Below are 19,852 nucleotides of genomic sequence, written 5' to 3' on the forward strand. Positions count from 1 at the left end.
ACCATGAACCACACAGTTATAACAGTAAATACTGCATTTTGTAATGTGAACAGTGAAAGCACTGGAGGCATGTACAGAGTTTTGTTGACAGTCTGTTACCTGTGTTGATATTATATGGATGACAGCCTGGTGATGTACTGTAAAAGTAAAGGATGTGTTGTACTCATGTGCCTTCATGTCATTACTTTGTTAACTGTGGTTATGTTTTGATCAAGGGAATTAAATTTATTAAAAATTCAAGACAAGTTTTTGTAAAATTGTAAACTACTCTATGTTTTATCATGGTGACACGATGCTTGTGATGGCCTAGTTTGGTCTTCCTCTTTCTACATTTCTTCTTCTATCTCTTTGACTTTCTAACAGGAACAATCACTGCCAATGACAATCGATCACAGGATCTTAATTAGTCATTTTTGCATGAAGTCCCTCCCATACCATCCCAGTTTCCCACCCTCTTCCCTCTGACCCTCATCTTTCAATTTACTGGCATGTTGTTGTCATTAACCCTCCTTCCCTGGACATGTTGAGGTGTGGTGAAGAGTTGTACAGTTGTTCTGTCCTTATATCTGCATGTTCTTTAATTCACAGGAAGTTGTTGGAAATCTGACGTTGGTGGTCAAACAAGTCCTCCACTTCTGTGCTGTAAGCATCACCTGAAAAAAACAGACAAAGAAGAAAAGTGGAATACACAGTAGAAAATAGGGGGAGGAACATATATGATATGTCGAAAATGAGAGGGTTCATGTTCACTGACAAAGTCTCAACACTGTACCTGCATGGCATCCGGACATGTAAACTCGTGCTCCATCGTACTTGCACCGACAGCGCATCACGTTGTTCTGGAAATCAGACTCAGCCATGTCTAAAGAAGGGTTGACCTCAACCTGTCAAATAAAAGAGATAAGATGCTGCAAGATTAAAATCAGTCATACACCTCACAAGAACCCTTTTAAACCAACTGGACTACACACACACACACACACACACACACACACACATATATATAAATATATATATATATATATATATATATATTATCCTGTCCTTTTCCTAGATACAGACCTTAGTTAAAAGATTTTCTCATACTCTGAGTATCTGTGTAATAACAGGCACCATACTGTCTATTTCTATTTGAATTTTCATACAAACAAGGCTACCCCCTGTCCCCACAGCTCTTCCCCTTTGTGACTGAACCACTCACACAAGCAGTAAGGGCAGCCCAGCGTATCTTTCCTACTGTACAAGACAGACACAGGCATTGTATTTCCCTGTATGTGGACGATATTCTGTTATATTTGTCAAGGGTATAAGTCTTCTTTACACATTCACTTGACATTTTTATTAAAGACCTATTGGCAAATTTAACCAATAATACTGAAATACTTAAAGATTGGGATTGGATGCAGGTATTGTTGCAGGATGAAATATCTATCGTAAAGATGACTATTTTACCAAAGCTCAATTTTCTATTTTTCATTATGGCATTAATTTGGATTGGGTTAGGGTAAATAATTCAGTAACATCACACACATCAAAGAGTTTAGCTCATTAGCCGATTAATTACAAAGTTAACTACTTATGCTATAAATTCAACATTTTGGGAAATACCATTATATATTATCAATATCAATTTCATGCCTGTATTTTAAATATGAAGCTAGCTAGGACTCTGTTAGCTTTGCATACAGAATGGAAACAGGGGAAAACAGCTAGCCTGGCTCTCTGTATAAGTTTAAAAAATATGTCTACCAGCACCTCTGAAGCACATTAGTTGACAAGTTATATGTTTTTAATTTTTTTTTAAATTGGTTTTTCGCATTAAAGTGACAATTTGTTGATTAAGAGGGTATTATGGGTGGGAATATTTCTGGGCTGGGAGCAGTGACTTCCTGAAGTCTCCACTGAATGTACCTTTCTGTCTAAGTCTGGAGTGGCTTTTCATAAAGTAAGGGAACAAGTGAGAAAGTAACACTTTACTTCAGACGGTTGGAAAACAACCATGGGGCCCAGTGAGAAGCCGCAGGATTGTTCTCTCCCTTTCTATATAGCTCATGATGTATAAATTGAGGGTTGAAGTGATGCATGACATCACTTTCCACTGTTATCTCCCTGCAGGAAAAAAAGGCCCAGAGATGCAGATGACAGTTTTGGGTTTGGATTTAAGTTGCAGCCTATCATTAGGCTGCAGCCATGGTTGGTCGCCATGGTTTGTTGTTTTCCACCCTGTCTGTCTGCCTGCCATATATAAGAAAAGCACACAAATGAATTTTCCTGATGCACACATCAAACAGATAACCTGACCACATATTCAATAAAGCAACCCAGTTTCATTTTTTTACATACAGTATAAATTTTGTGGTTTCAATTAGCTATATTTACAGAGTAAGATTTAAGACTTAAAATATTCATTATAATGATTCTTTTTCATTACATTCAGCCATACAATACTTACAGCCAAATTTGGTGTGAAGAACTTCATATATTTTTTAATATTGAATGTTGAGAACGGCCAATAATTTCAGCACATACTTTATTGTGCCGGTGTAAAACACCATATTAAGTTGGTAGCAGTTGATGCTCTTTTAAAAGCTCTTGTAATAATGTGACACAAAGGGCCCACAGCTGGTTTTACAGAACAATGAAAGGTTGTCACTGTCATGTAAAAGGCAGTGAGGTTGTGCAGCTGAACGGCGTAATCAGGAGCAATCAAGCTGAGGTGGACGTGACTCATCAGTTTAAATGTATGGTCCTAAAAATGGTTGCCACCCTTTGACTCTTGGTAAACACCCAGCTGCATGAAAGACGAGCGAGCATTTGTGCCCTCCCTCAATCTCGCACTTCTTACACAAATTTATGAGCAGCTCAACTACCGTTCAACCACAGTAACGACCACAAAGTGCTGCTGGGTCACGTCGCCATGGCAAAGGCAGATCCCTGCTTTACGGCATATATGTGGTTTTATCTCTCAAAACGTGGCTTGTCACATGTGTACTACTCGTACAGCGCAGACGGACCACTCCTGTGTGTAGTTTACGTACAGTCCATGCACCCACTTACAAGTCAAACTTAAACATCTTGATTTCATGTAAACACTCAGAAAATAATTAGAAACTGTAAACATCATCACTTTGCTGCCACTAAGCTGTCGGGAAAAAATAGAACAAATGACAGAGAGGGAGGACAGATGAGTAGGTCACCACAGCAGATTGGACGTCTAGAAACAGGCGAGACATGTGAACAGGCTCAGCTTCCAAACACAAAAACTTGCTCTGTACAAATTTAAAGTGCTGACAGAGCTTTTCCACTGCCAATAGGCCCGTACTTTCTAAGAGGGTGTACTAATAGCAGGTCTACTTTCTATATAAATCCAGACTAAATTCACTTTCCTTAAATACGCACACACCCTTAAAACTACATACATGCTGTACACCTGAATGGCTGGAAGCACAGCCAAGAGCCATTTAGCTGAAATTACAGTCTTTTATCACAGCTTTTATCTCATGTGCGCCTTCAGATGTTGAAACACCAACCCTGGTGTTTGCCCTGTTCTTTACTTTTTCTTTTTCACTTTCCTGAACTTAGCGATTGTGTAAGATAAGTTCCGCTCTTTCACCATGAAGAATGAGGTGTGGATGACTTTTTTCTCTGCGTAATTTTTTCTCTATAGCCAACTCAACATACTGTATAAAAGAATCTGGGTAATCGAGCCTCCTGACCTGGAAGATGTATTCACCAGGTCGTACGTCTGTGATGTCGACCCACTGACAGTCAATGTCATGGCGGTAGGTGTCCCAGCAGCCAACTGAGATACCCTGCTGTCCCATGTTATAGCAGGCATACCGCTTATGGATACCTGGAAGAAAAAAACATATGAAGAACAGATAAAAAGAGATGACTATGATGTGTAAATTGTCTTTGCTGTCCATCTCTGTGGATTTGAAATTCTACCATGAAGCTGTAATTACAACAAAATGATTTAAAAGCCTGAGCTTTTTTTGGGGACTTTAAAATGAATAGAAAGGCTCTGAGCTGTATAAAGCAGACTGGGCTTTGTAAAGCCAAGATCAATTTGGGCTTGGCCTCTGATCTTACAGCTGACTTTGAATGCTCATTATGGGATTTCAGCTTTGCACTTTTATGTACCCATGATCTTCTTGTTGTCACGATTCTGCTCTCGCTTCCAGATTTCCCTCAAAAAGCAGATTTATGCAACATTAATCTGTACTCTGTCTCACCTTCGGGGCAGTAGGTGTCCTCCAGACAGAAGCTGGCTTTGTGGCCTTCGGCCACCTTGGTCCCGTTGAGGGTGAGCAGGTCGTAGTGGGTGAACACCTCAATGCTGTGGTAGTGCCTGAAAATGGGATCAGCGTGGTAAGATCAATAGAGGAAGGAAGTAAATAATGATAGAAAGTCATAGAAAGAAAGCTCTCTGCTGATTCTGCTGCTGTTTTTGCTGTTTACAAGTGTCACCTTTATCATTCTGTGAAAAAAAAAAAAACACAGGATGACGTGTATTTGAAATATAGCAGTCATAAATCCTGTTATGTTGTTGCGAAGACGTCAAACAGACACAAACAACAATTGTAAAAGCACAAATTGGCAGATATCAGTTTGGTGTTGCCCTTTCTCTCATTATAGAGCCATTCCCAGAACAGACTCTACCAAAACTGAAAGTCAAACCATGTGTTTGCTGGTCGGGGAGGTAGTGATTGGGTTGTGGCTCGGAGACACAACGAGCTGTGCCTCTCGCTTTGGGACACGGAACCACAACCGCTGAGATAAGAAGCCAGGCTGCTCTGAGTGCAGTCATGGCTCTGACTGTAACAACTGGGTGACCAGTGAGGAGGATGTTTATTGTAAACATAATTTTGAAGGATAAAAGTTTGTGTTTATTGCGTGAAATAACAGACTTTTATACGTGTTAGGTTATTTATAGTCCAGATCTTGAAAATATTGCTGCACTGGGCTGCACCCAGTGATCCAATTTCACTTACCAAATCTTAGATTCTCATTCATCTCTTGCTGCAGACATTTCATTTTTTGACCTATGGTAGCAACTGTTATTTTTTTGGGGTTTTTTTTTGTACAATGCTTCTATTTCTTGTGCCACCTCATAATGATGCCCTTCCCTGTGCCATGGAGGAGGTTAGGCAGGTTTTCTTTTCCGACCAAACCCTGCAGCAGCTCAAATCACCGTGTAGTTAATCCCTATCTGGGTTGAAGGCGTAAAATGACTGACTGTAAATGTCTGGTCCAGGTTAGGGATCCTCTGTCTAATCTTACCTGTGGCACTGGTGCCATGTCCAGCTTTCTCTGGTGGCCCGGGGTCGGAAGTCGGCACGACCCAGGTTCATGATGCGGGAGGAGAAGCGCAGCAGGCGGCGGTGTCCGTAGGGCCAGTTCATCCTGGCAGCGGAGGAGGACAGGCAGTTCTCCTCATTAGCGCAGGTCAGCAGGTGGAGGGGTCGATCCTCCAGGTAGGCCGTCTCTTGGACGAGCTGAGCGTCCAGGACAAGGTCGGGAGCAGCTGCAGGGGGTCAAGACTCAGAGTTTACTTCACAGTCATTGCACAACAAATACAAATATGCCCATGTGTTTGCTGGTTTTGGCCTCACTCTCTACACATGTGACTCCTGCGGCCCTGCCGTCTCCTCCTCTGGGACAGTAGACATTTGTGTTTCTGCGACACTGCTGAATGGACATCTCAGTGCCGATGCAGTGAGTCCCGCTCAGAACCACCTCCCCAGCATCTGCAGAACCAGGCCAGTACCAGGTTTCCTGCACAGGCACACAAGAAGAAATCATTAGAGCTCATTTGTGCGGTTGTCTTAAACACTTCTGGAATAATGACAAGAAGACGTAAAAAATGTCAGCGGTGAAAGCAAATAGCAACCTCTGCTATATACAACGAAACTATTTATAGGAACTATCAGAACACATTATCACATTTTCCACTCTCTTTCACAATTTTAAAAGGGCCTGTTAAATGTTCCCAGCAGCCCCCCTCAAAACACACTCACACTGCCCTTTCCATGCACACTTCTATTTTCAGTTTGTTTGCTCTGTGAATTTCTTCCGATCTCTCTTTGCCTCACTTTCCCTCTTTTATTTTCGGTGTGCTGGAAGTGGACGCTTGAGAAGCCTGTAATTACCTCAGGCCTCGGTAATAACACAGCGCAGACACAAAAACAGCAGGACGGAGAGAGAGAGAGAGAGAGAGAGGGAGGAAGAAATATAGGACAGATGCTTAGAAAAGGAGAGAATGAAGCAGAAACTTAAAAACTAATCTGCTGCAGAAAGAAAAAAAAACAACATCAACATATTGTAATCTGTTGCTCACCTGATGAGCTCTTGAGGCGAAGCCCAAGCCCAGCTGTCGACAGACCACCATGGCCTCGTTGATGCCCCAGTTCTCACTGCAGACGGATCCCCAACGCTTCACTCCTCCGACCTCCATCAGCACCTCCACACGGCCCTCTGCTGGCTCTCTGCCTCCTGCCAGACGCACCTGAGTGTGAAGGGAAGAAGAGGTGTTTGCCTGTGAGTGATACTGCTTCACAGCCTGCCTCTGGATATCTAGGCATGTTTTGTGTGTGTGTGTGTGTGTGTGTGTGTGTGTGTGTTTTCTCACCGTGGTCTGCAAGCCAGTGTTGGGCACATTGCAGCGGATTGCTACATCCTGGTTGTGTTTGCAGCTGTAAAGCGGCACCACTCTGTAGTGGCACTCTGTAATCGACTTCTCCCTGCCTGTGCACTGGACACTGTTCATGTGGATGGGACCAGTACCTACAGAAGAGGGCGTGGAGTGACAGTTGATTGATTCACATGTCTCCTAGTAACCATAGGCCACATGCAAAGAGACTCACGCACACACACAGGCTACATTAAAGTCTCTAAAACCTGATGGCTGCAGCCACATATGTCCACAGAGAGGGATTAAAAGCCCAGGCATGATCGGGACCTCTGATGTGGCTCTGAAACTGAGCTTAGCCAGAGAGCTTTCTGTCTAAATTACTGTAGTCTGTGCTGCAAACTGCACACCAGGGCTGTGCTTTCTAAACCAAAATAGATACCAAAATGGCAAAACAGAGGAAAACCTTTGAACACATCTATGTTTGCGTAGGTGTGCGAGGCCTAGGCTAATGCCCTTTAAAGCCCTATAATTTAGCCTTAAATAGCTAATGATGTCATCAAGTCTAGCTTTGAGTTCTCTGACTGCACTACCCATGAGCCTTCACATGCCTCCTGCAATGCAGACTCACCTCTCGTACGTTATACAGTATATTGGCACGACTTTGGTAAACAGGCCGGAGGCATTAAAAGCCACAACGCTCCTCTCTGACATTCAACCACGTTCATTATTGAGTGAGCAGCACCAAAGCACCTAGTTTAATAGAGCCCTAAAAGTAACACTCAAGCGGTTTCCATCACTACTTCATTAAGTAAAGTAGAGAGAGGGAAATGCACCCACCATTATAGGACATGCTATGTGCTCATTTGGGCAGAAGGATAATGGGGGGAAATGAACGTGATTACAGAGTTACTGCAGGGGTGCAGCGAGAAAAAAAGGACAATAACTGAGTGTGAGAAAGTGGCGTCTATGGTATTTCCTAGGAAAATGCTTCACTGTATTATTGCTACACAATTTAGTGACTATATTTTCATACCCACAACAAAAGCATGGCCAAAATAATCACATCTTTCCTGAATGTTTGGTCGTGCTCAGTGCTGATTGCCTGACATCCTGGCTTTCAAAGCTGCGCTAACTGTTCACATACAACAGGTTTATTTTGACAACAACACATGGTCGCTGGAACCTCCTAGCATAGTTTACACTTGTATAATTGGTCATGGGTAGGGTTCCTCGACAATCAGCTTGTCCGATAGAAGTAGCAGGGAGGCTGTAAACATTTTCCCTGGGTTTATTTGTCTGCTCGGGCCCATGGTTCTTGGAGTGCTGCGTTTAGCAACAGACGTTTAAACTGAGAAGTGTTTAGTCTGAAGGAATCACTGAGCTCAACTGATCATGCTCAGGGTTCATGGTGAACTCAGGCACTGATCCAAAATCAATTTAACACATAACTGATAATCATAACTGATCAGCAGCCAGGGGTCTTTATTGTACTCTATCGCTTTCTGAATAACGATATCTAATAACTTAGAGAGACAAAGAAAGACCCAGTTATAGATTTGTTTTAACATACTGTACACGTCTAACTAGGAACGTTGAGTAAAGTTAAATGCATCTACAAAGTGCAGTTTGACCTAATGTACACTATGTGTGTGGCTATGTTTATGTGTCCTATCCTACCCTGTCCCAGTTGAGCCTTAGTGAGGGCCTCTTTGGCTGTCCCGAAGCCCAGCTCCCTACAGACCACGCTGGCTGCAGTCATGTCCCACAGGTGGTCGCACACAGTGCCCCACTTGCCCTCTTGCAGCACCTCGACACGACCCTCCCCAAGACGGGGCCCCGCCTTCAGGCGCACGATAGGCTGGAAGGAAAGAGGAAGAGCTTTGGTGAGAAGTGGTTTGGAAATCTTATTCTACTTTAAAGCCTCTCTGGATCTGGTGCAGTTACCTCCTGTTTGTGTACAGGTCAAACAAACCAGATACAAGGTGTTAATTAGAAAACTTAAGAGGTGCTGGGTTTTTGCTAATAATAGCTGTTTCCCCATGCTTCCTGTCTTTATGCTAAGTTAAGTGTCTCCTGTTTGTAGCTTCATATTTACTATACAGACAGGAACTTCTCATTTACTAGCTAGCGTTTTAATTTTAACACTTTCATTGACAATCTATATTTTTCAACTGTCCTCCTCGACACTGACCGGGATGGCAGGTGGTGCAGGTACTCTTCCATAGCGTGCAAACTGGGATCCGGGGACGCAGCGGACTACAGCATGCATGCCCCCCTTGCATGGGGCATCACTCCTGGGGAGGGACAGCTGGGCCTGGCACTGTGACAGAGAGGGCTCCAAGCCCTGACACTGCACTTTCTCCACCCAGTAGGCCTTTTTACTGATCTGTGTCCTCAGTCTGGATGGGGGGATGAAGGGGAGGAGCAAGCAGAGAGACAGACAGAGAGAGGTAGAGATTTATGATTTGTCACATTACTCATCCTCACCACAGAATATGAAGTTATTATGCTTCAAAGCAAGCAGATGCTAATTTTACCTGGAGGATGGGTCAGCTAACTTGGAGTCCCACAGTTTCCTGAAAGACAGAGAACATCACACTCTGGATTTATTTTGGATTACAACTGTGCATCTTTACATCCAGTAGACTAAACAACCAGCTGTCCTATACACTCTCCTCTTTCCCCCTCAGTCATCCTTCCTTCTCGTCCTTGACGTCCCTACTCTTCCACTCCGTCTATCAAACCTTAAACAAACAAACCGAAAGCCGTAAATATGAAGGAGACACAACATGCTGGAGAGGGTGTGTGTTTTTCTGGATAAACATATCCCTCATGTAAGAGACAAAGGAAATTCACAATAACAAATCACATAACCCCACATTTCTTTCTTTCTTTCTTTCCCTCTCAAACCACCACCCTCTTGTCATGACTTTTTTCTTTTTTTTAGATCTTCTATGGGTATTTCTGTTTCAGTGTTTGTCTATATGTCTACCGCGGATGTCTGGTTTTGGGCATGCATGTGGAAAAAATAACTAAAAACATGAATAAACCACTATACATTAATCCCCGCAAGAAGCCCAGGTGAGATCTGCCAACTTCAACAGGGTTTTCAAAACTGTGTCTAGTTTCATGGGTACTACCTTAAACTAGAGTCAAATCCTAAAGGGAAACTGTGTATACACAAAATGAGGCTCCCTGTGCCTGGGCGCACACACACACACACACACACACACACACACACACACACACACACATACACATGCACAAGAAAAATGATTCACAAACCAGGCAGAGTGTGGGAAGTGTCCATCTGTGACACACACACACACACACACACACACACACACACACACACACACACACATACATTAGAGCTGACCACTTGCATCAGCCAGTGCGACCACAGACAGGTGCAGCATGACTGACGCCCTTCATGAATGTGCCTGTATTAAAGTATTAAATGAGTCACAACACCAAGTATAGACAGGAGGAGAGTTTACTCTACGACCAGATTCATGATACAATTAAATATTTAAAATAGGAGATGTTTCCTCTCCAGGAGAACCCCGGTACCCTGGTATTCCACAGGTTATTGATCCACTGAGAGAAATGTGTTTGAGGCTGGAGGGGCCTGTAGGGAAAGCCCACAGCAGGAATCCTGAGCCAGAGAAACTTCTATATGTAACATGTAAACCTCAAATCATTTATAATCCAACAACAGACCAGGCAGTGACGGGCAAACTTGTATGTATGATTCCTTTCATGCTATATTTCCACCCTCATATAAGTTTACACAGTCACATATTAATATGTTGTGACAGCAGTGATGAACTGGAATTTGGACAACCAGTCTGGTCCAGACAGCTGGCTTCTTCTGGTGGATAAAAGTGTTCAACTCCCTCTTCCACCATGTGCAGACTCAAAGTAGTGAGATCTGCAAAGAAAGGAGTTGTACTACAAATATCTTAAACCTACAAAAATGTATCTTTTTGGCCACCGAGAGCCAGTGGAAATACACTGTGAACGGGCCACTGACATATCATGACCTTTTCAGTTTATATGGCGAGCACATTTACTCTCTTTTAGCTCTGTTTGGTCTTTTCCAACTCCTGAGAAAATGATCTGGCTCCACCGAGCAGGTTGTGCACATTGCATTTTTTAATTAGCTACCTGCTGCATCTGGAAACGGGGTTGGTAAGATTGCTAAGAGCCATCTATTCTTGCCTTATTTCTTCTCATATTTCTTTATCTTCTTGCCTTCCTTCCCTCTATTTTGTCTTTTCATTCACACCACTTTCTTTTCCCCTTCATTCTTTTCCTCTCTCCCCATTCTTTGCTTCATTTCTTTCCTTTTTCCTTGCTTCTTCTCTCAATTCTTTTTCCTGCTTTGCTTCCACCTCTTCATGGGAATAAGACACATATAATAGCACAGTGATGGATCTAGAAACACAGACTGTTTCCGGGTAGAAGTTACAGATCCTATGACTTTTCTGCAGTTTAAATCTCTCTATATATGCGTGAGCTGTGCCTGGCGTGCTGGTCTATCTGCTTGCGTGTGTCTGAGCCTATCTGTATGTGTTTGCACAGTTTAAATTGTTTCATAATTTGGTGGTAAATCAAAAAGAGAGCGACAGACTAGTGGGGGGTGTTAGTCACGGTTTGTTAGAGGTGGAGGAGGAGGAGGAGGAGAAGGGGGGCGCTACCCATATAATTGCCTGTTCGGCTCGGCAGTGTGCTGTGCGGTCGAGCAGTAGCATGTTGGTTCACACACTCCAGACATGGAAATATGCACGTACATATCAACTTTCCCTGCCTTGCCTCTATAAAAACAAAGCTCTTTAAAACCGTCGTTACCCAACACTGTGACTGCATGCTGGGAAACACAGAGCGAGTGATGTAAGACTGAAGTTTCTGTGAACTTGGCTACTTTTATGAGCATTGCCTAACTTCACAGGAAGGGGAAAAGCATGTTCTTTTGGTTGTCAGATACATTTCAGTTGTCCTGCAGCGAGCTGAAATAATTGTGTGTGATACTCTTTGTCCAATCGGAAACACAGATTGGAGCGGAGTTAAGGCTCTCTCAGGCTCATAAGGAGATTTAAAGGAAGGGAGGGGAACCACAGCATAAAGCCTCAACATGACAAACACGTTGTGACCGCAGTACTACTGCCGAATCCTTTTAACCTGGAGAAGACTTCCTTACTTCTCAGGATCTTCATCTCGATGCCAGGTTTTTTTTTATGCAGCTCTGACCACACAATCCCATAAGCCATACTGGAGAGAGGGGCTGACTGTCAGGAAAGCAGAGATGCAACCTGTTATTATGCTGCATGAATGCAAAGCTGCCTGACTGGAACAATCGGCTCACTCAGGAGACAGCAGGTTGCCACACTGAGCTCACAGCAGCCTCTAGACAGTCCCATCAACCTCCATGGAACAAAACTCAAAGGGGTCATAATGATCTTTCCATGAAATGTGGGTTTTAGTATAATTGCCTCAAAGGAATTAAACTTGGCCTTAAAAAAGGCTGTAACTGAGGACGGGGGAAACAAGGAGCAGGGGGTGAAAATAAATGAGAAGAACTGAATAAGTTACTGTGAGCCTCAAAGAGAGTGTGGATCTGACGAAACAAGGGAGCTGGAAAATGGCTTTAGCACTTGCCTTTTGTAAGCACGGCAAAGTGGGGGGAGTATTTAAACATCTGTAAAAACGCACTGAGCAACTTAACAGGCAGAGACAAAAAGAAGTCACACCAAAAAAACAACCAAGGCCATAGTGGGAAATGCTGACACAGCAAAGGCGGGTGCAGCAGGTTCAGTTGAGAGAAGATTCTGGATTAGAGGACCTCTGAAACCATAATTACAGCTGTTCATAAGTGGACTCAAACCCCAAAGAAGAGCAGGCATGGACCCCTGCCAGCACAATGAGTATTACCAGGAAGATGTAATGTCACTGTTGTCGTGAAGATTGAATGAAAATTTGGCTACTATCACTTTGGTTACTGTCATGCATAAGGTACTGAATGTCACAATTTAAGTCATAAATGTGATCTTTGCACATATGTATTCAAACAAGTGGATAGGGCAACAACTTGTGAGTCCCACTAACAAGACTAAGCATACAACCATACTAGCGGCTCTTGGAGGCTTAGCACAGTGCTGCTTGGAGATAAATGCTAACATCAGCATGCTAACATGCTTATAATGGCAATGTTAACATGTTGACATTTATATTGTTTACCATGCTCAAGATATTCACAATCTTAGTTTAGCGTGTTAGCATGCCAACATGTTCCCCATGCTTATGTTAGGAAGTAATGTTACTGTCTGTCTTTTATTGAGCTAATGCTTGGTAATTAGCACTAAACAACACAGAGTGTAGCTGAGGCTAATGTCATTCGTATTCGTTTTACAAGTATTTGCACAGACACCAAAGTATTGGACAAACTGAAATTTGAGCACTAGATTAAAAGTTACTGAGTTGCAGTTGTTATAATTAATGTTGAAGGGGACCATAAATATCTGAATGTGACAAAGAAAAAGTGTCAACATCATGGTAGTGGTAGAGGATCACCAAAGTTGCACCATGGATTTCTGTACCAAAATTTCATGGGAATCCATTGAAAATGGAAAAAATGACAACTTCATGGTGGCGCTAGAGGCTAGACTAAAGTTTAAAACATAACTAATCAGTCTAAAGAGTGGTCGACGCACAATAATGTAGGTTAGCTCTGTTATGGTTTCAAAAGGAAACATTTTCAAAAGCATAACCCGCATAAACATCTGACTCAGACCACTTGAATGAAGATGCCTTATGCTGCTTGTTCTTTTCTGCTAAAAAACCATTTCTACCCCCCTCAGCTGTTTACTGTCGGACAAAAATGGCTGCTTGATTCATCTCCCACGTAGCTGGGTGGAGGTTGACAAAAAACAAATAACATTCTCTGGCCTGGTCCCGTCTTTACGCAAGCTGCTGGTTGTGTTCTTGGCACAGATAAAGGCCGTTGCTCCTTGACGACTCTGAGGTGTCTTTCAGCAGAATTAGATTTAGAAATTTAGTGTGATGGGCAACTAGACTCTGATGTTTTTTGCTCCATGACATGAAGGATCTTGTAGCTTGACCAAAAGGACCCACTTCAGTGAAAGTGAAGACAAAGTGCGTAAAAGTCTCACATCACTGCATCTGAACTACACGGCTCTGAAGAAGCCCTGAGAGATAACACACTATGAGAGTTATTAATTCTGAGGCTATGGTGGTGACCAGGGCAGCCGAGTAGAAGCAGCTTGTATCAAGCTGCCAAGCAGAGCAGAGCAGGACACAAGGGGTAATTATTGGCACCACGGAGAGACAGATGGTGCAGGGCAGGCCAGTGGTCAGTACAGTCGTCCTGTTAGCCAAGCCATAAAAAGACCTCTGTGGGCAGACAGACGGACACACAGAGGGTTGTGTTTGCGTGTGCACAAGCATGTGTGAGCGTGTTTGTGTGTTTATTTGCGTGTGCACGTGGCTCTTGGACATAGTTTATGTAAGGTCTTGTAAGATCCTGTGTGATGAGGGTGGAGGGAGGGATGTATTCGCGTGTGTGTGTGTGTGTGTGTGTGTGTGTAAGTGAGGTATTGAGGTTTGGATGGTATGTTTGTAGGAGCTTTGAAGGTTTGTGTAGGTGCTTCAGTGGGTATTTATGGCTAAAGTTAGACAGATGAGTTGGATTCATGGGGATAAAATCAACATAACAGTCTGACATTATTAGCATAGTGAATGATTTGTGTTTGAGGGACAATGAAAGAATTATGAAAACATTAACAAACAGAAAGCTTAAGTCCTGCCTCTTCTCCTCGTGAGCCTCCAACTCAGTTCGTTTTCTCATGAAAGGTTTATTTTTTCAGTCGGTCTGAAAAGCTGTCACATGTCTCTGGCGTTATATGCTAAGCTAAATGTGTGTTTATGACTGTACCTAGTAAAATTTTAGCACACTGTAATTTTAGCAAATAAAACCCTATGATTGTGTTGCTAGGATTAAATAACTATGGCTCAAGTTTTCAGATTTTACTGACCAGTACATGCCCAACTGCATTAAGTTCGGTTTTGCCACTTGGGGGCAGCGACTAGATGTGAAAACAATATCACCTTTTAGGTTGATTCGGTGAACGGATATGGAGGAACTTCTGCATTTATGTGTTTGTGAAGTGTTTCTGTCCACCTGATGAATGTAAGTCCAATATTCACTCAGCTTTTAGTTCTAGTTTGGTTCCTGACAACTCCTCAGGGAAATATTGGACTGTTTAGCTGCTAAATGCTCCGCTACGTTCACCAGTTGTTACTGTATCAGCCTGCAGATTGGCGCTGGGCTGGTGTGTCAGGTTTTATGCTTTTTTTGGTCAGGTCAGGATAAGGTTAGGTTCAGGTTAAGGCAAGGGGAAACAGATTTCGACACCTGCTGTGTCTGGAAAAACATTATATATGGCAGCTCTAAAATATGATCGGAAAACCCAAAAGCAGCTTTTCAGAAAAATAAAAGGAATCCTATTGAGTTATAAATGGTAGTGAAAGTCCTGGCCCTCTTTCAACTAGCTAGAAAACATGCCACTGCTTTATTATACAATACTGTTGTTTAATCTGTTAATTGGTTTAAAATTTATGAATGTAATTTGTGATTTAATGTGATTCCTCTCTGTTTGAGGATTACTGAGTAATGATTGTGACAGATCCATACAGAGACATTAAATTGCCTCTTACACGCCACTCTACGTTAGAAAGTGCTGCTGTGCACAGTTCTCTAGGAGTTTCTTAATTATATGAGATTAGAAGCCATGTATGGGAGGATTCATGTAAAGACACACACCATGATGATGATGATAATCTTGTAGTCTGGATCTGACATTAATAACATACTCTCTCAAACTATTTTAAAGGCTTGTGCTGCCCTCTCAGCCAGTGCGGCAGACTGGACTGGCGGCCACAGTGGACATGTCGTGCCAAGTGTGGTCGTACTAATGACAGCAGTTATGGTTAACCTCTACTACGGGGGGGTGGGGGGGTGGAACAGCAATCCAGGCATGGGGCCACCTAACCCGTGAAGGGATGTGTAGTTCACCACACTTTTCCATCCCTTTCATAACCACACACACACACACACACACACACACACACACACACACACACACACACACACACAAAGAGACACACATCCATTTGTACACACACTCTCTTTTTCACCCCTCTCCTGTCACTCTGCTGTGTCCACTCTCACATATTTCACCTGTAGCTGTTTTGGTCGAACGCCTCGGCAGCAGGGAATCCTAACATGCCACAGACAACACGGCTGCTGCTCAGGTCCCATCCCTTGTTACACACATGACGCCACCTCCCAGCATGCTTCACTTCCAGCACTCCCTCCGTCACCAGACCGCCATGGTTGCTGGACAGCACAGGCCGTAGACGAACCTCCTCTAGGTGAACCCTCTCAGATCCCTGTCCATGAGAAAACATGCAACTTTTTGATTGATAAAAACATGACAGATAATCCAAGAACTGCTTTATTTTATTTAAATCTGTACAGACACAGGATAGAAAAGGATATTTTGTCACACTTATTTATTGCATTACTCAGCACACATCCACCAAGCCTTTGTCTTGCTCTCCAAAACAGGATTAATTCAAGTTAATACACATGACTTCATCTATGCTCAGACAACACATTGTGTGACTGAATATCTGCAGACGCCACCCAATCGAGAGAATAACATGAGATGACGTTGATGCTTTGTCTCTAATCATCACACTCTCTAATCATCTGCGTTACATACTCTGAGCAGCAGGAAGGAAACTAACAGAAAACACAGAGTTTGCCTCCTGTCGGTTGACGCGCTGTGATGATTACAAAATGGTAAAGAAAGTGTAAACTCTGCCAGTTGAAAAGAAAGAAAGCCAAACACAAGTGATAAATGTCTTGCAATTTCCTCTGGTATGAAGTTCTTGCACGTTTGAAGAGTTGGAGCTGCTGAGCTATTGAGCTGCTGTTGGTTAAATTAAACTTCAGGGCCCGCTGCTGCGTATGAACTGGATCTCTAGAAGGTTTGGTTTTAGGTTTCTCTCTAATTATACGTTCCCACAAATGAGATTTCTGTAGGAGAGTCTGAATAAAGTTAGATTGGGTTGCTGCTGCTTCTTTGGTGTGCACTAGAGGTTGTGTGTGTGTGTGTGTGTGTGTGTGTGTGTGTGTTTACCTGTGTGTAATGCGCATCAGTCTCCACTCCCATGTCTGGATAAACTGGGTCTGGTTCAACATGGTTACCACTGAGCTGTTGATTTCTGTCGCTCCTCCGCTCAGACTGGCGCTGGGAATGAGGCTGAGCATCCCGTCTCACCGCTTGTGAACTGGTCCTGTCCTGCCTCTGCCTGTAGGTTGCACCGTTTGCCAGGTGTGAAGGGAGCTCGTGCCCTTGTGGAAGTAGCGGGTTCACCTGCTGGCTTGCTCTGGAACCGCCTCGACTCCGTCGCAAGATTTGGATCTCATGGCCATTTTCTTGTGGTGAGATGCTGCTGCGACGGGAAGTAGTTGGGTTGCGATGGAGGGCGATCTCATGGCCTCTTGAAGAGGAAGAGATGTGGGCTGGGCCTGCAGGTGGACCTGGAGGGGACACAGGTGGGTTTCTCTGTCTTCCTTGGCTTGGCTGCTGCCTGGAGGATGAAGGGGCCTCCTGCAAGGAGACAGGGGGGAAGCCAGGCCTCCTCTCTGGACTGCAAATGACCCCAAGGTCCTCAGCGTGGGTGCAGTCATTGACTCCCCACCCATTGGAGCGACATTCTGCAATAGAGAACTCTGTGCCCTTGCAGCGCACATTGTCCAACCAGATCAGACCTAACAACAAGAAAGGCCGGTAAGTCATTGAATCCAGAGAAATAAAAACATTATTAATGAGCAGGGAAGATGGTCAAATACTCTTGGCTGGACTTACCTCGTCCCTCACCAAACTTGGCACTGTGCGCCCAGGTGAAGCTGCGTTGAAAGCCCAATTCTCGGCACACCACATTGGCCAGGTTAAGATCCACCTCGTCGTCACACACGGTGCCCCATGCTCCATTATAGAACACCTCCACACGTCCCTCATTTGCATTGCGCCTGCCTACGCCTGCGAGACGTATGCGCGCCTCCTGGCCTGACAAAGGAGGAGGGTGGAGGAGAAGCAGGAGGAGGAGTGTGGACAGGTAGCTGAGGCACAGCATCCTGCGGAAAAATGGAGAATAAGGAGTGAATTGGAGATGATGGGGATGAAAAGGAAGCTGCTGTGATGCGAGGTAAAGAGAAGTACAGCAGTACAGAAAGCAGAGAAGGTGCATGTAAAGCAAGAGTCCCATAAATAAAGATGCACAGTTACCACAAAAATCCCCAAAATCACGCTAAGCCATGGAGCTCACATTCCTTACTCTGACAAAACATATAATTAGAAAGTGCTCCTCTAACCCTAATGGGACATTCCACGGTAAAATGAGAGATTGATAGATGTTTTTTATCCTTTAAAATAATCAGAGTCATTTAAAAGACAGTCAGAGGCTTGAGAAACACTATGAAAACGGAGCCCTCCATCTGAACCAGTCAGAGCAGAGGGAGTAATAACTGAAGCTAAAAGTAGCCTCTCCATCCAGCCAACGGAAACTTTGGCTTTCCGCAAACCCTCAAGCTTAGCTGCATGTATTTAGCTAACAGACACAAAAGCAAATAAACAGTCATAAAAAAATGCTCTCACACATAAATAAAGCAGCAGGTTCTGCGTCTGTGAGAGACAGTTCAGTTAATGAGAAATGATTAATTCATCCTTGGTCCACCTCTAAAACCTTGCTCTTCTAGTAAAGAGGAGGAAGCTGCAGATAAGGAGCAGTCTGTGGAAGAAGAGACGAGGAGACGAGGAGAAGAGGATGAGAGAAACACCTAACAGTGACTTAATCCACCCAAGGGGGTCAGTGGTCAGTGAAACTACGCTCTACATATACATAACGTGCATTCATAACATACGCTCACTCAAGAACACACATATGTGTAAGTAAAAGCGACATCTCCGACTACTGAGTGCTGGATTGAATTGATAAAAGAGAAACGAATGTGGGTGAGTTCAGGTACCTGCAGGGATGAAATCTTGGATTATGGAAGAAAGACAAACTGAACCAAAAAAAACAAACAAATGAGACAAGGTAAAGTAAAGAGACAAGAGGGAGAAAAATGCTGAAGTTGAACTCACCTTGCCATTGAGCTCAGCCTGGAGTCACTGGGAGAAAGAAGGGAGAGAGCTCTGGAGGAAAAGAAGGCAGTGAGTTTGGTCCTGCTGTCTCTCTATTCTCCTCTTTTCCCTCCCTCTTTCTTTTTCTGTCACTCCCTCAGATCTGTTAATTCATCCATCCCTCCCCTTTTCTTCATTTAGGTAAGCTTTTTTCCCCCCTCCTTTTCATCTTGTCACGTTTGTCCTTTCCATCACCCATCATCACCCATCAAACAAAACCTGGAAAAGGGAAACTGACCACGGAAATCAATTCAAACACAAAGGAAACACAATGTAAAACATAAATAATGTATCTATTTTTTTTGGCTCCTCAGCTTTTACATTTGAATATAAACATGTAGATGATTGTGGGATAATTAGTGCATCCCAACACAGTCCTGTTAACACGTGTTTTATCTACTTACCCACCCTGCAGCAGGTTCAAATCAAACCAACCTCTTTTTTGCAGGCTGGTCACGTGGTTGAAAACACGGGACACGTGAGCTCAACTTATAAAAGAGCATGATTTCATAAGTATCTTTTTTTTTTCTCTCTCTCTCCTTAATTCACACACACGCACACACTTAAACCCTTCAATGAAGATTAATTTTATTGTCTGTGTATCAGTGTTACCCTGTCTTCAGTGTCATCTCATTGTAAACCTTGATGTGAAAAGTCACTTTCCCCCTCTGATGTCTGAAAGTGTGCGCACACACACACACACACACACACACACACACACACACACACACACACACACACACACACACACCACCCACACACACACACACACACACACACACATGCACACCCACACACCACACACCCCTGGCACCATCCCATGCCCACAGTTAGTGGTGTCATGAAATAAATACTATGTGTGCTGCAGTAAGAAAGGAGCAGCCTGTCTGAACTCTGTCTCTTTGCATGAGGTTCAGTTTCATAACATCCTCAGTCGTGGCAC

General features: G+C 43.6%; 1 protein-coding gene across 1 annotated transcript; it reads right to left on the reverse strand.

The window, feature by feature from the left end:
- Window positions 1-475: 475 nt before the first annotated feature.
- LOC111229252 (lysyl oxidase homolog 4-like) lies at window positions 476-18,881 on the reverse strand. Its single transcript, XM_022755503.1, has 15 exons — window positions 18,871-18,881; window positions 17,593-17,861; window positions 16,861-17,495; window positions 15,894-16,105; window positions 9,172-9,210; window positions 8,826-9,033; window positions 8,312-8,492; window positions 6,632-6,786; window positions 6,341-6,508; window positions 5,616-5,778; window positions 5,284-5,527; window positions 4,236-4,351; window positions 3,717-3,853; window positions 773-884; window positions 476-653 (listed from the first exon to the last, which is right to left on the reverse strand). The coding sequence occupies exons 1-15, from the start codon at window positions 18,876-18,878 to the stop codon at window positions 583-585; spliced, it is 2,718 nt and encodes a 905-aa protein (XP_022611224.1). The 5' UTR covers window positions 18,879-18,881; the 3' UTR covers window positions 476-582.
- Between the last annotated feature and the right edge of the window lie 971 nt (window positions 18,882-19,852).

The sequence above is a fragment of the Seriola dumerili genome, unplaced genomic scaffold (genome assembly GCF_002260705.1).
Source record: "Seriola dumerili isolate Sdu_G_001 unplaced genomic scaffold, Sdu_1.0 BDQW01000230.1, whole genome shotgun sequence".
NCBI lineage: Eukaryota > Metazoa > Chordata > Actinopteri > Carangiformes > Carangidae > Seriola > Seriola dumerili.

Bases quoted from the DNA above. Each gene is read 5' to 3' on its own strand.
- LOC111229252 (XM_022755503.1), bottom strand. The intron at 5,528-5,615 runs GTGAGGCCAAAA...GACCCCCTGCAG, and splicing joins AGGAGTCACATGTGTAGAGA to CTGCTCCCGACCTTGTCCTG. The intron at 885-3,716 runs GTCAGGAGGCTC...TTTATTTGACAG, and splicing joins CTGGTGAATACATCTTCCAG to GTTGAGGTCAACCCTTCTTT.